The 16935-nt window shown below is 35.2% G+C and overlaps 1 protein-coding gene across 6 annotated transcripts in view; it reads right to left on the bottom strand.

The window, feature by feature from the left end:
* Positions 1-16935, bottom strand: part of PCDH9 (protocadherin 9) — an 890080-nt gene that overhangs the window by 293589 nt on the left and 579556 nt on the right. For 4 of the 6 annotated variants that reach the window (XM_059377535.1, XM_059377534.1, XM_059377532.1 and 1 more), the window contains one exon: positions 12864-13065. In XM_059377535.1, the coding sequence (XP_059233518.1) occupies positions 12864-13065 (202 nt within the window). The remainder of the gene's footprint in view (positions 1-12863; positions 13066-16935) is intronic. The other 2 variants (XM_059377537.1, XM_059377536.1) reach the window with 1 other exon arrangement.

Raw genomic sequence — 16935 nt, forward strand, 5'->3', positions numbered from 1 at the left:
AAAAAAAAAAAAAAAAAAAAAAAAAAAAAAAAAAAAAAAAATGCATGTGAAAGTCAATGAAAACATAAAGAATCCTAAAATCTGATGTATCAAAAGTAAAATCAAACAAACAAACAAAAAAAAGAATTAAAAAGTTTAACCAGAATTTCTGTTTGCAGCAACAGTAAAACAATAATAGAGAAACCATCATGCCATCATTCAATGATTGAACAATACATTTATAGTACTGAATATAAGTACAAGCTGAACTTCTAATGTTGAGATATGATTTTCTGGACACAAAAATAACTATACCAGAAACTGATGTGTCTTTTTTTTTTTTTTTTTTAAGTAAAGAAACGTTTTGGGCACCTGGGTGGCTCAGTGAGTTAAGCCTCTGCCTTCGATTTAGGTCATGATCTCAGAGTCCTGGGATAGAGCCCCGCATCAGGCTCTCTGCTCAGCAGGGATCCTGTTTCCCTTCCTCTCTTTGCCTGCCTCTCTGCCTACTTGTGATCTCTGTCAAATAAATAAATAAAATCTTAGTAAAAAAAAAAAAAAAGAAATGTTTTTGCATGGGGCAGTGTTACATGTCTAATTCTAATGTGAAGTCAACTAATCACTACACTAAATTTTACTTACAATTAAATATATAGCAGGGATAGATTTCCTCATAATATTTGAATTGTATGATTTAATTCATTCGATGCCATTTTATTAAAACACTGTATCATTAGGGTAAAGTCACCAGATTGAGAAAAAAATTTAAAAAATAAATTTGAATATTAGATAAATTAAATATTCTTTTAGTCTATGCAAGGCCTCAATATTACAAGGCACATTACAATATTGCTATATTTTAGACATACATAGACGCCCCCAATATCATTGTTTATATGAAATTCAAATTTAACTGGTCACTCTATATTTTATTTGGCAAATTTACTTTAGGGTTAGGTTTATTAAAATTGGGGCATTTATGTATTTGTTAGTCACACTAATCAGAATAAGTCCATTGGCAAAAATGTGTGTCAAGATAGTATTAAGGTAAATTGGGGACATTTCAGACAAACATAAGTTCATCAAAAATTTCAAATTTTTTTAAGTTTCATGGACAATTTATTTTATTTATTTATTTTTATACATTAAGATAAAATTAGGTATTAGTCTGTTTTTATGAGTATATGTCCTTTATAGGTTGTAATTATTTCCATGTTTTCCTGTGAAATAGTTTTATTTTGGGCTTTAAAAAACTTAATTTTATGCTTCTAAGAGTTAATGAAATCAGTAAGCTTCTTATTTTTAGATATAACTGTTGATTTGCTTATCTATTTATCTATCACTTCTACCACTCTCAAATTATTATAAACACGGACATACAATTAATAGTCATTTCACCTATAAGGCATAACACATGTCCAGTATTAAGTACACTATTTTTTCTTATGGATCCTTAAAGAATGAAGCACATGTCTGCATAGAGCTATGCAAATGGATTCCATCCCCACACCAATGAAAGTTGACATTACCCTTACTTTACACTAGGAGGCATATTGTTACTACAGATTTTTTCTATTATCATACTAAACACTTTGTGACCTGGTTTAATGAGCTCAAATGCAAGAGAGTATTACTAAAACCTTTTAAGTATTTATAATAAATGAGTCCTCAAAGCTAATTATTTTGGGGATTTAAAGTCATACTTTAAATTGATGAGATCTAAAACTTTCCAGCAGAGAAAGCTTGTGTCCCTGCCTATTTTACAGCCATCTTTTAACTACATGTTAGATAATATTTTAAAAAGTCATTAGCATGGGGATTACCAGGTGATTTTTTTATAAATGTAAATAAATAAATATTTATTTATTTACTTACTTATTTAAAAAAAAAAAGTCATTTCATTGTACCTTTCTATTTAAAAAAAGGTAATAAAACAGAAAATATGTTGTGAGTAATTAACAGTAAATGGTTTAAAATAATTAAGTGAACTTAAGTAGTTTAAAGTAAAACAATGCAGATATCAGAACATAAATATGCTTTACTTTATAATTTTATCAGTCTTTAGCAAATAGCGATGTTTTGAGATCACTCATCAGGTATTATCATATGAAAAAGTCAAATGACAAGAATTTAAAGTATAAAATGTTACAATTTGAAACTAATGTGGGTTTTTTTAGAATTTTATTTCTGTCTTCAAATGTGTAATAATTTTTCATTTTAAAATTCACTATAGTAATTTTAAAAACTTGACAGGAAACTTTGCTAAATAATGCGATACATGTTTCATTCATTCTATACTTTTTTTCCCACTACCTCCTGATAATAACAACAGCCAAAAAAATATAATGATACCTATAAACTGAGCCTGTGTTAAGTGCCAATAGCCCTGTGGCTGCAAAGTCAGTGAGTTAGGTCATAGATTATTTTGACTCCACAGTGTTTTTTTTTTTGTTTTTTTTTTTTAAAGATTTTATTTACTTATTTGACAGATAGAGATCATAAGTAGGCAGAAAGGCAGGCAGAGAGAGAGGAGGAAGAAGGCTCCCCGTTGAGCAGAGAGCCTGATGTTGGGGCTCGATCCCAGGACCCTGGGATCATGATCTGAGCCGAAGGCAAAGGCTTAACCCACTGAGCCACCCAGGAGCCCCCACAGTCTTTGTTCTTAATAATAATTCTGCATTACTTCCCCCAAAAAGTCATTAACTATGTATGGACTCAAATCTCCCCAGGCTTTAAAATATCTTTACTCCACTCCATCTTCACTTTTGCCTGCCTCGAATGTTAAGGTTTGTCATGATTTCTTTTTGGGTTTCTTCTCTTTCTTCATAATTATTGCATTTGCTCAAAGAATTTCATTCACCTTCTATTTTATTAGTTTATAATTTCCAGTGCAGAATTGTATTCCTACCTCCTAGATTATCTTGCCCAGCACCTCAAAATTTAAAATTAAAGAAAAAATTATTAATTCCTAATCTAAGTTTCTCTTCTGTTTCCTAATTTATTTAATTACATAATTCTCCAATGTCTCACAAACCAAAATCTTGAAAAGACTCAAAAGTCTATCTTTTTCTTTATCTGCTCTATCGTATCCTTCAAAATCTGGTCCCAATTTATTTTTCAATCCAATTTCATTTATTGTCACATACTTGAATAATTTAATATCAATTATTTATTGAGTATCTACTATGTTTCAGGTTCTGTGCTAGGGTGAATAGCTTCATCAAATAACTGTAATTTTTATGACCATATTTTTAAAGATTATTAATAGTCCCATTTTTGAGATTAGGAATCTAAGCCCAAGTAGTAGAGCTAATCATATTTGCATGTGCTCCAAAGATAATGAAATAGTCACTGCTTTCCCAAGCATGAACCTTTCATAGCACCATTACCTTTCATAGCACCAAGAAACCCCCACTCGTGTGACTGTTAGCACACACGCACACACACCCATGCACAAACATTTTATTTACTTAGACAATTTCTTTTCATCCAATGTCACTTCTTGAAAGTATCACTTTGTCTGGGCTCCTGGGTAGTAGAGCTGGTTGAGTGTCCAACTCCTGGTTTTGGCTCAGCTCCTGATCTTAGGGTCCTGTGATTGAACCCCTCATAGGGCTTCACACTCAGCATGGAGTCTGCTTAAAATTCTCTCTCCCTCTCCTTCTGTTCCTCCTCCCTGTTCTGTACATGTGCATACTTTCTCTCTTGTTCTCTCCCTCTCTCTAAGATAAAAAAAAAAAAAAAAGGTACACAGCACCTAAAATGAAATTTTAAAAAATAATAAAGTATCATTTTTACCAAAAGAATCTTTATTGCTTATTTAAGACTTATTCAATCCTAAAACCCACTTCTTTATACACTTAACATTAGCATTTATTATAGTTCACTAATGTTACTGCTATCCAGTATCTTCTAAAAAATCAGTGTTTCTTTTCCTTTTCTTCTTCTTCTTCTTCTTCTTTAATCATCCTCTTACAGTCTATAAAATGCTCAGAGCACACCCCTCGTAGAAAAGAAAATTTCAAAACAATTTCTGGAACTTCATAGATTCCCCAAAATCTATTCATCAACTTCTTCTCCTTCTCTGACTGAGGAACTCTAGATTAAGAACTCTTGCTTTCCCAGTTTGGTAGCAGAGTTTTTAAAAGTTTAGGAAGTCTTGGTTTTAATGTCTATTCCTAGAACCTAGGATAGTACTTGGCATCACAGTAGCCTCTATGTGAGTACTTATGGAATGAATAGATAAATGAATAAACAAGTAAATCATGGAAAAGTCAAGTGAATAAAGAGTCTTAAGCAAAAACTTTTGAATATGAAATTATATCAAGATGGCTAAGACTTATACAGATTGTGGCAGAGATACTTTAGGGTGACCCCTCATGGTTCCCACCTCCTGGTATTCACAACTATGTGTATCCGCTTCCCTTGAGTGTGGACAGGACCTGAGGCTTGCTTCTAACCAACAGAATATGGCAATGGTGAGAGATGTCACTTTCATGATTAGGTTCTATAAAACGTTATGCTGCTACAAACTCACTAGAGTTTAGAGAGAGACTCTGTCTCTCTAAATGGCTTTAAATAAGTGGATACGTTGGGAGGCATTGTAACTAAAAGCTGAGTGTGGCCTCTAGATGCTGGGAGCAGTCTCCAGCTGATGACCAGAAAGATGCTGCGGTGCTCAATCCTACCAATTCAAGGAAATAAATTCTGCTAACAGGGGGTTCCTAGGGGGCTCAGTCTGTTGAGCAGCTGCCTTTGGCTCAGCTCATGATCGCAGGGTTCCTGGATCAAGCCCCAAATCAGGCTCCCTGCTCAGTGGGGAGTCTGCTTCTCCTTCTGTCCCTACCCACCTTCTCATGCTCTCTCTCTCATTCACTCTCTCTCTCTCTCTCTCTCTCAAATAAACAATAAATTTAAAATATTTTTTAAAATTCTGTTAATAGTATGAAAAATCTTCGTAAATTCTTCCACAGTTTGCCTGCAGATGAGAATGCAATCTGGCTGACACCTTGATTGCTGGCTTTGAGAACCTGCACAGAGACCACAGACAAACCATGCTCAGACTCCTGACTTAAAGGTAGTGTGAGATTATGAATGTGTGCTCTTAAAAGGCACTAAGTGTTATAGTTAGCAACAGAACATAGACGGCAGGTAGATAGAGGGGAGATGGGGAGATACATACTTGCTTTATAATCTAGATGATTCCATTCCAGAAAACTTTCTGCCTTCTCTGATTTTCAGGTGAAAATAGATAATAATAGATAAGTTTTGAAGTTAGATTTAGAAAAATGTTTAATAAAGAAGAAAATTAAAGTCTCCTAGGATAAAAAGGGTAATCAAATTATTATTAATATTTTTTTTTAGTCGCTGGGTTTTGGCACCTTCTTCCCCATTTAAACTGAAATCACAGTAGGATTGATTTCTCTTTCTCTATACTATTCTTTAAAGAACTCTGCATTCATCAACTCAGGGTCCACTACTGTAGGATCACCATGAACTGATTATGAAAATCCCATGGGGAAATGAACACAGCAGGTGACAATATAAAACTTCTGAACACTTTTCTTTGAGTCTCTATTATTTAATACTATGTGGTGCCAAAAAATCAAATTCATGTTTAATTTTCAAAGCATTCTATGGTTAATGATTGTTTTTTGGCTGTAGGTTAGTATTAGCACAAATTCTTAGGATTGAAATTTGGATTTACATATTTTTTCTGAATTTTTTGAAGTCTTTTTTATTTAATTAAGTTGGTTTTTTTTCTTCCCAAAATGACAGTCTGTCTCTCATGCCCAAGTATTTTAAATTCTCAGTATTTCTTAGCATGCACAACTGACAGAAAGAATATTTTTAATGCAAATTTTGTAATATTAAGAATGAATTTTTCCCCCAGCTCTGTATCAGGTGCTTTCCATTTATATCACTTCATCACCAAATGAAAATATAATTTTGAATATGTTATTAAAATTGTGGAAAATATAGACAATTAAAAAGGTGAAATTAATGTTTCAAACTGAAGATAGCTATAGTTAAAATGGCGTACTTCTCAGTAGTGTTTGTTTGTTTGTTCGTCCATTGCTATCTTGATAGAACACTTTTAATTTGTCTGATTGTGTTTCATGAGTTTTTGAAATATTGATTTATTCATTCAGTCACAAATACACGTTGCTGGCCTACTCTATGCTAGGTGCTGTCATGCACAGATAATAGAAAGGTGAGCAAACAGTTCTTACTGATAATGGGAGAGACAATTGGTAATCAAAAATATCATACAGGTTTTCTTTGAGGAAAAATTGTAAAAAAAAAAATAAGAAAAGGTACAATGGTAATAAAAAGGGAAATTTATTCCAGTGAAAAGAGCACTAAGCAAGAGGTGGTGTATATGAGTTTTATTCTTGACTCACAAACTATGTAACTATAGGCAAAGCCTTCCCTTTTAATGCCTCTGTATAAAAATACTTTATACTCTATGGTCTGCAGGGTTCTGCTAAGGACTCAACTGTCAGTAACCTAAGGCCAAAAACCAAACCAAAACAAACAAACAAACAAACAAAAATTTCAGGAGCAGATCTTTCCCAAATTGTTCACCTTACTAGCAGACCGTGCAACCAACTCATCTTCTTAAAATTCAATTTCTCAAATTTTCTTTAAAAAAAAAATAAGATTAGTGTTGACAAGAACTCCACTATGAGAGCTGAAAGGTGAGCCCACTTCCACGTGAACCAGATCCTAAAGTCCACCCAGAAGCATACAGAGTTTTCTCCAAGAGCCTGAGAAGGAGCATTTAGTATGTGGAGGAGGAGGGGAGGGTCAGAGGGAGAGAGAGAATCTTAAGCAGCCTCCATACCCAGGGCAGAGCCTGATGTGGGCTCAATTTCACAGTCCATGAGATCAAAACCTGAGACGAAATCGAGTCAGACACTTAACCTACTGAGCCACCCAGGCACACCAGAAGAAGCTGCTGGGGCAGCTGGAAATAATATCTATCTGTATACACATACATATGTATACACACACACACACACAACATATAATATTAGTGTCTTGGAATTCACACCTCAGTGCCAGTGATGACACTGCCATAAAATATATGGACAGTGAAGGTGCTTCTCTAAATAGTAAGAGCATTGCTGTGGAGTCAGGTACTCTTAAGTTCCTATTCTGCCTCAGCTATCTGTTAAGTAGTTTCAGACAGATAACTGTCATTTTATGAAATTCAGCTGACTTAGAATACTGTCTAACTTATATTATTGTGTGGAATCATAAACAATATATTACAACATTTACTAGCATTCCTGACTCATCTGTACACCTGAATAAATACTACCCATTCATATCCTCAGGTATCAAAATAATCCTTAGCGAGAAGTTCGCCAACTGATTCACATACAGTCCAGGTAGAGGCAGAAGCATAGGAACAGATAGGGCTTTAATAAAGTAAATACAATCTGCAATTTTGCACATGATTAAACAGCAGAAAATCCTTTAAAGTGACATTTAAAAGAAATGCCAGATATAAAAATAACTCTATTCATGATTCTCAATGGGACAAGATTAAGCCTTAATTCTGAATTAGTGGTAATAAGCTGTTCCTGATCTGATCACATAATTGTTTTTGTTTGCTTTTAAGTTAGGGAAATTCTTTCATCAGTCTAGTTACAGTTATTAAAAATAGAAAACTCCTACTGAAAATCCCCTTAGTATGTCCTTAGATGTAATGATTTTATTGAATTATACGTGGAGTGTATGATCACATTAATGAGCTAACTTCTTAAAGAAATATGCTTTATCTTCTATTCAAGAATAGTCTGTCTCTATATGCAGAAAAGGTGATAAAACTCAGTGCAAGACATTCTGCATGTGAGTGTGTTATTTGCAGTGTAGTTGACTAAGGATGCTCTAAGACTCAGATGTGCCTAGAACACAGAGACACTATCTATTGGTTGCCAAAGGATACTCCTCATGCCCTGTCCTTAACTTCCCCCTGGTGTCATACAGAGAAGGGCTGAAGTTTCTGCTTAATGATTTTATTGCTAAATTCCAAAAAGTACTTTTCAAAGACTCTATTTTACTTGAAAGATCTTTAATGGAGGAAAATACCAATTTATATTCTAGTCTTCCAAATACAAATATAATTACTGAAAAATCTCTGTTTAATTGCAATTTCACCATTTGAAATACACTTCAATGTATACACAACCATCTGGCTGTACTCATGTACAATAAACCATATCTTTGGTTCAAAACAATTAATAGAAAAAGGAAGAAACTGGATATTTCATATATTGATTCTGAGTTTTGTATCAGTCTCCCACCATATACTTAAAATAAACTTTGCATTTTGAGAATTTTAAAACAGTATAAAATTAGGAAACAACAGTATAATAAGACTCTATACATCCATTATCCAACCTCAACAACCACTAACATTTCACTGTTTAATTTATTCCCATCATTACTATCACTATCATCATCATTAGTAGTATTTTGTTCGGGTATCATTAAAACAAATTCCAGACATTATTTTGTTTCTTCTATAAATTCTTCACAATCCATCACTACCAATAAAGGATTTTCTCTTAATAAAGCTATAATACCATTATCACATCTAACAAAATAAGTAATTATTAATATCATTTAAAATGAAACACATACTCAGATATACAATTTTCTTAAAAAATTTTTTATGATACTGAAAAAAGAAACAAACTCACTGGTCACCACTAGAAGTATCTAGGGCACCAGTTCATTTTATAAATTAATATACCAAGCAAGTGTGTGTCTTGGATTTCCTGTGTGAACTCGATTTCATGTAGTAATCAATGACTAATGGGTTGAAGTTCTTCATCATAAGATTTTTAAAACTACTTCATTAAAAAGGAATAATTTCTTTTGTTTATCACTTTTATATCTACTCACTGTATAATTTAATAGCATGCTCTGTAATTATTTTAGCAATAAACACAAATATAACTTTATATAATTATTTATGAAAATAATTTTGAAATATATATATATATATATTTCTACTTGTATATATCCCTTTATCTACCCCAGCCTTTTCAAACAGGTACTGGCTTTATAATCATTGCATATATGAGGATGAGACAGGATAGAGAATGGTTAAAAAGCATTCTGTCATTTTTCAGAGTTCTGAACCTACTACACAGATTATTTTTTTCAATTGCTACTAGAGAAAAAAAAAAGTTGGAGGGATTATGTCTTTGTGGAAAACTATCAAGAGATGCAGTGGGGAACTCCAACTCCAGATATTAAAAGCATTTATGCAGCCCTGCTGGAAAGGAAAGGGTTGAAAGAAAGAAATAGACGTAGAGACTACATCGTGCTTGTTGGACAGAACTCAGAGAAACCAAGCGGCTTGGAATTACAGAGTCCTGAGGCTAGATTCCATGGCAGAGTCCAGGGAAGCAGGAAGATCCTGGAGTGATAAACTCACCAAGCATCTAGGCACCATAGACATGCACAAACTCCTTTGCTAACCAGTGGTCTGAGGCATTAGGAGTAGTTATGAAGGGGCCAGGAGGGTTGGGATGAAGGCAATATCATCTGAGACGCGTGAGGACCCAATGAAACAAGGGGCATCTCCATGGACATGTAAGTGCACAGATAACCAAGGGACCAGAATGTTTCAATTCTTTTCGGCATGACGTAGACCATGTGAAATTGGGGGGGAGGGGAAGGAGTGAAGTTTCCATCACACTAGTAAAATGGGGATTCAAGTCTTTTTCTAAATGAAAGAAAAAAAAATCGTTGTATGTCTAGTGCATCTAAATTATTGGCGTGAGTCACATCTGACACAATAAAGACTACTGTAGATTTTACATGGTATTATTTACAAAAACCATCAATTATAGCACAACTTCCAAACTTTATTTTTGGGATTGCATGTAAAAACCTTAATACTTTCCTCATTTTTTTTTCAAAATTCATGTGTTTGATAGGATATAAAACTTATGATGTCAACAACCTAGAAGTATAAACTTAGAAGTAAAGAATATTGTAGCTAAATGCCACTGTGTGTGTGTGTGTGTGTGTGTGTGTGTGTGTGTACAGAATCCAGACCCTATATTAAAGCCTAATATCTCCAAAAACTCCTCCAGAAGATATTTCTTTTATTAGTTTTTCTTTTAAAAGTATAATGAAAAGGGGCGCCTGGGTGGTTCAGTGGGTTAAAGCCTCTGCCTTTGGCTCAGGTCATGATCCCAGGGTCCTGGGATCGAGCCCTACATCGGGCTCTCTGCTCAGCGGGAAGCCTGCTTCCTCCTCTCTCTCTGCCTGCCTCTCTGCCTACTTGTGATCTCTGTCTGTCAAATAAATAAATAAATAATCTTTTTAAATATATATATATAATGGAAAGAATTATTATGGAATTACTACTAATCTACAAAGGTTTTTTTTTTTTAATTGAGAAGCATAATATTTTAAAAATATTCCTATAAAAATAGGAACCCATGCAAATTGAATACTTAATAACTGTACAGATAATACTGACATTCATGATTTCTATGGAGATAGCATGGTTACTTTAAAATCTTGGCTTCTCAAGAATTACCACACCACAGACAGAAAACCCCAATGAAGACAAAGGATACAATCTAAATCTGAATAGCAAGATTATTACTATTGAAGATTACTGCTTCCATTATGCTATATCTCACTTCACAAATTCCTCAAAGTTAATTACAAAAATGCGACTGTGGAATTTTAAGATAATATATCATAATACTATCCTAATATGAATTACCATTTGGTTATGAATCTCTTCATATTTCTAGGCTATTCTAATTAATTCTGTTCTAGACATTTACAGAGGAGGTTAAAATTTTAAGTCCCATTAAATGTGGAAAGTATAGTTGGCCTCCAGGCCCCTCACAGTGCCTCTTTTCCTTATCTCCCGATTCTCCGTCTTTCTTAATGATGAATAAGGATGTTGTCTCCACGAAGGAGCAGTTTAACACATTTTATTGACCATGATTCTCCTGGGTGAAGTCACTGTGTGGGTTTAATGTTGGAGTGTGCAAGGGTGTATCATCCTTTGGGTCTCTTTTTCCTTGTGACTAGGTTGGTAACACCCCCAGGGACCTCTCGAAACTATTCTGAAAAGGCCCTTTGTTTGTTTGTTTGTTTGTTTGTTTTAGAATCTCTTCTAACTTCTCCCATTAGGCAGCTCACTCAGCTACTTCCCTAGTCTAAGAAGGCATCAGGGGAATAGCTATATATTTCAGGTGAAGTTCTGGCTTAAGGTAACTTACGCTAACCATACTTATGTATACTTTTTCCCCCTTCTTTCCTTTTGCTTCTGTAAAAAACAAACAAACAAACAACACCTTTGGAGAACTGTATAGACATGAACTAAAACTCTTCTCTTAAAATGGGAGTCTTTCTGTCTTGGTTTTAGCAGAAGCCCAAAGACAAGAAAAACCAACCATTCCCATATGCAGAAGAGGAAGCCAAGAACCAGTTTGGTACCCTCAGCTTAATGACGAAAGAGATGTTTTAAAATTGGAGAGAGGGAAGCTGAAAACCAGGAAATCAGTTTAGAAAAAGCTACATATGTTCAAAGATATGTTACATATCTGACCTCTTCACACAAGTCCAGGAAAGGATGATTCAGTAGAACCACTTAGATTCAATGATGTTTAATCAACACCAAGAAATCTAAGGAGGACAGTTGGCCAGCTCCCCCAAATGTTGTCTAATGAGAACTCCCCTCTTTGCATATGGCCTGCCCTTCTGGATATGTGAAGTAAAAAGATGCACTTATAGTTCCCTTATGACCCGAAGATACAGAACATGACAGAAAGATCAAGAATCAGAGCTGGTGTGCAATTTACTTAGCTCTTCCTAAAAGACTGGCTGGAGTAGGGAGAAACCTCAGCAGAAAGAAGATGCCGATGTAACTATACATGCCAATGAGAAGAACGACATTTATCAGAGAAACAGGCAGAAATGGATGCCAGCTTCAGGGAGAGGAAGTGGTAATATGTAATATGTCATATCCAGGACGACAGACCTGGATACAAAGAGAGGCAAATTCTAAAATTCAAATTCTAAAATCCTAGAAATCAGAGAACACCAATTCTGAATTCTCACAACAGGACAAGCTTTTTACCTCCTCTTGGAATTCTACTTCAACCACAGAATTGCCAGAAGCACAGGTATGTCTACAGCAGTAGAAGAGAAGTAGTTTAGAAGATTGGGGAAAACTCATCCTGTCCACATTTCTCCCTGTAGGCGACCAGTGTGATGCAGGTTCAAAATGAGTTAGAAACCAGTTTTAATTCAAGTCAAGTAGAAATCATGATCATTATTGTGGACTGGACATTATTATCGAATTAGACTTTGAACATTTTAATAAAAGTGAAATATATATATATATAACAGAATCACCAGAAAAGGTAGAGTACTTGCCCAAAATTTCCTCCAAAGGCAAAGAAAAAAGCACCCTCACAGGGCTTACTCTGAATGGGCAATGATTTCTAAGGTGTGCAGAATTAAGATCTTGGCTAATTCCATCTCACTCATTTCATTCATTCAATGCATTGGTTAAAACATATCCAAAATTTAAACAGACAAAATTTAAAAAGACAAAAAAAGTGAAACCCCCAAATCACTATCATCCCTATTCGCACTTGTTTTAATCAACTATTTTACTTATTTATTTTTTTAAGTCTTCACTGGAAAACATCATTCCACCGAACAACACACACGGTAGACTTGATATATTTTGAATATGGCAACAAGAAAGCCAGCAAAACCAACCGAATGTCCATTTATTTGCTTCCCCAAATCACTGTTAGAACTCAAGCGCACACCACAAAAAGCCAGAACTCCAAGCGATCACAGTTTTTAAAGGGACTCACCAGAGTTGGGGTCAGAGTTGCCATCTGCTTCGGTCCTCTTGTCCGGAGAGGCCTGGTCGTAGAATTCGTCCTGTGGCTGAACCAGAGGAAGAGGGTGTGAGATCAGGGTGCCACTACCCACCGGCTCGTGGTCTCCTAGACCACTGTCACTGCAGCTTTCCTGGGAGCCATCGGGGAGGTGAAACGTAACCCGGCGCTGCGACTACAAAGAAGACCACAGGACACGTGGATTAACACTCCTCCCGGAGAAAAGGGGCGCGGCGGAACACAAAATCAAAACAACTTTCAACACATGATACAATGTAAACGCAAAACAGATAAAATTTGGAACAAAGCTAGGAACAAAATTTAGCACTTGCTATTTACTGTATCATGTCTAACTTGCAAAATACAAGAAGGAATTACGGTCTTGTTTAATTGAAGGACAAAAAAGGCACTAATGGAAAACCGCTGAAAATTACAGCAAGAAAAGCAAAAAAGGAATATACCAGTTGTCAACATTAAAAAAAAACAAAACAAAACAAAAACAAAAACAACTTGAAATAAGCAGAAATATGCAAATATTTGTTCCAAAGATCTGAATAAATACATAGACAATGTGACATTCAGTTTCTTTTGAATGAAACAGGCATTTTCTTTATTTAATGATTTTAAGGTAGTTTTTGCAAAGAAGTCATTATCGCCCATTGGCTCAGATATTACTACCACTCACTGGTTATAGAACATCCCAGTAGAAAGATGCTTAGAGTATTATTTTGACATCTATTTCTACAATGTCACTATCGGAAGTGACCTAAAATATGTGCCTGGGTACTTCAATAAATTTTAGTGTTTTAATAAAATAAAAGTGTGCATTTCAGCACAGATTGCTGCTTAGTACTCTTGGTAAATGTTCTTTTAGCTGATGTAATCCATGAGATAGGAAAATATTTACAGCTGTGTGGGGTGGAGATTTATGACTTATGGAATTATAGGAGAGTAGTAAATTTGCGCTGTATGTCTGGCTGCACCTAATCTTCATTCTGCTATAACAGTCAGAAGACCTTTCAATATCATGTCACATGTGATCACTTTTACTCATGTTTAACAAAATTATGAATGCATAAATAATAAATTATATAAAATACAAAAGTGTAATGTATAATCACTTCATAATACCTAAAATTTGTGTGTTTTGCAGACAGGCAATTTATAGACTGTATCCATTCCAAAGAAAAAAGAATGCAATTAGATACAAAATGCTATAGATAGATATACTGCCACTCTATAAATGTGTTTTTATAGACAACAATAGGACACAGCCTATTTCCTATGAGTCACTGATTCAAATCCAGCTCAGAGTCATAATGGAGAAGAGCTGATACCACTTTATTGCTGCTGTTCAATGACCTGTATGAAATGATTTGATAGTTCAGTACATTTTTAATGAACTGATGCCGACATCACATAAACTATAATCATAAACGGTGCTAATTGAGTCTATTGTAGCACATTTCACCTTCATGCACAACTATCGCATTCACCCCTCAATGTATTTTAAAACGTGCCTAGGTGAGTGCTCCACAATATGCAAGCCAAACTTGAATATTAATATCTTGGATAGGAAGGAAAATGCTACCATTTACTATAGTGTTTCCTCTCTTGTGTGAATTTAACCCTTTAGAGAAAACCAGTAATGTAAGTATTTTTTTGTTTATGTTTCAATATGCCCTTGTTTCATCAGTATCCTTCGGTGATAAACACAGCATTAAGGTCTATGACCAGGCTGCCCATTATACAGGACAATCAAACATAGCTTTTAAAGTGAGTAGCCTATTAAAAAGTCTGTAGTTTCAGTGATTATAGCATCTTTGGTATTACCTCTGGAGAATTACCTCAGGTGAGTAAAAATGTAGTCAAATATAAGTGAAAGACAATGGGACAGATTATTCTTCAGTCTTTCTAAAGCATCTCAAGAGGTCCATAAGCCATTATAAAGTATACGTTCCACAGACAGAAGAAAAAAAGGAAAATCTCCATGTATGATATTCTTCTAAGCATAATTAATATTGTTCTAATTACTTTATATTTTTCCCCCTGAGAAATGTGAATCTGCAGCCCCAGTAACATTTGAACGCAGCAGTTCTCACACAACAGCCATTAGAACGAGCATTTATTAAGCACCCACTTGTACACAGCCTGGCACTATGATTTCACTGAGAAGAAAAATATTCTTTTCAAAACTGTTTCAAATACAACCAACTAAATTCCATCCCACATATATTATACTATGATCTTCCTTTGCCACTTTGTGAGAACAAGCAAAGATAGAAACCTATTTGCAGTGATATAGTAGATAGTAATTTATTTACAATAGGACAGTGTAAACCAGAGTGGTACAATGCTTAAACCATGGTGGCATATGGAACTATTTCCTAATTAATTTGACTCAAAGATGTTAAGTTTTAAGTGGCCAACCTGTGCAGTTTATCAGTCTAATGGGAGTTTGGGGTGGGAGGTGGCATATGGACTAAGAATTAGAACATGGGTATTATAGTATGAAGCAAACTGATCAAGCAAATCAAACTATAGTTCATCATCGTAATGACTGATGCAAGTACAACAATGTCTGAAATATAAAGGTAGATGTAAGGAAATAATCTGAAAATTGAAATGCAGGAAAACAAGGATCCATGAAGTGTTACGAAATAAGAGGTGCAGGTGACAGCAAGGACTCGACAGACTGGCTGAGATGTTGCTGAAGAACACCAGCCGAGAAAGCCAGAACCAGACCTCTTGGCTGGGAGCCCTTACTCTGCAGAGACTGGCCCAGGGCAAGTGAGTATCTCTGAATGAGTTCCTGGCTTTGTAAAATGGAGAAGTTAGTGTCTTCATTGGAGAAGTGTTGTGAGGCTCGAGCAGATAAAATAAGAAGCATCGGTTGGTGCAAAATATATGACACATAGTAGATACTCAGTAAAAGTACATATCAATCTTCAAATTTACTGCTGCATATTCTTTTAACCTGCAGAGCTATCAATGTTTAGCTAGTTTTAAGGTTGTGATTCCTGGGGTGCCTGGGTGGCTCAGTGCTTTAAGCATCTGCTTTCAGCTCAGGTCATGATCTCAGGGTCCTGCTCAGCAGGGAGCCTGCTTTTCCTTCTCCCTCTGTGATCTTTCTTGCTCTCACACTCTCTCAAATAAATAAATAAAAATTAAAAAAAAAAAAAGATGTGATTCCTTCACAACAGAAAAAAAATATATATTGTTATTTTGTAAGGCAACTGCCTAGACCCCATAATCTTGGCACGTCTCCCAAAGTGGATGCAGATCATGTCAGCTCAGTGTCTTTGTGAGGGGAAGCTGTTTTTGGTGGGAGCAGCAGATGAAGATGGACAGTTTAGAATACATGATTTCTCCTCTGAGAAAGTGAAGGTTTTTCCATTATCCTTTCAAGAAACCTATAATTGTTTGCATATCTGAAGAGAGAAAGAGGGGTAAGCTTTCTTACCGCCTCTGGGAATGTTGCTCCTGGGTTATCCCCATGGAAATATACCCAATTTGTGTTATAAATACAGTCAAGCCCTGCCTGACTGAACTGGGACAACATATGTTATCATGAGACTACTTCAGACTTTCCAAAGCCTTTGCAATTTTGTTTTCCAAAAACCTCTCTCTTACCCATTCCATTTTCTCCCATGGTAAACATTATTATTATTATCGGCTATGTCTTGTTAACGGTTTGAATGTCACATTTATTTATCTGATTTATCACGAACAAGTTAGCTCTAGGTCCCTGGCCGCCCTGAGAAGGAATAAGATGGCAACCAGTAACTACTAAGGCTGCTTCATGTTATTTTATCTCAGGGCTGCTGATATGAATTCTAACCATGCAAAAGTTTCATCAGAAATTCTGTACTCTACACAAGCATAAAAGGCCATGCATACAAATATAGGTTCAGGATGCTGCAAGTCGGGAGATGCCACACTGGTTTAATTTAAGAAATATCACCAAACACTTTTACAGTATTATTTCTTGCGGGTTAGTAGAAAGGAAAGAGAGGGGAAATTCAAGAAGCTCAGGGAAGGTACA

Source organism: Mustela nigripes, chromosome 15 (genome assembly GCF_022355385.1).
Source record: "Mustela nigripes isolate SB6536 chromosome 15, MUSNIG.SB6536, whole genome shotgun sequence".
Taxonomy (NCBI): Eukaryota; Metazoa; Chordata; class Mammalia; order Carnivora; family Mustelidae; genus Mustela; species Mustela nigripes.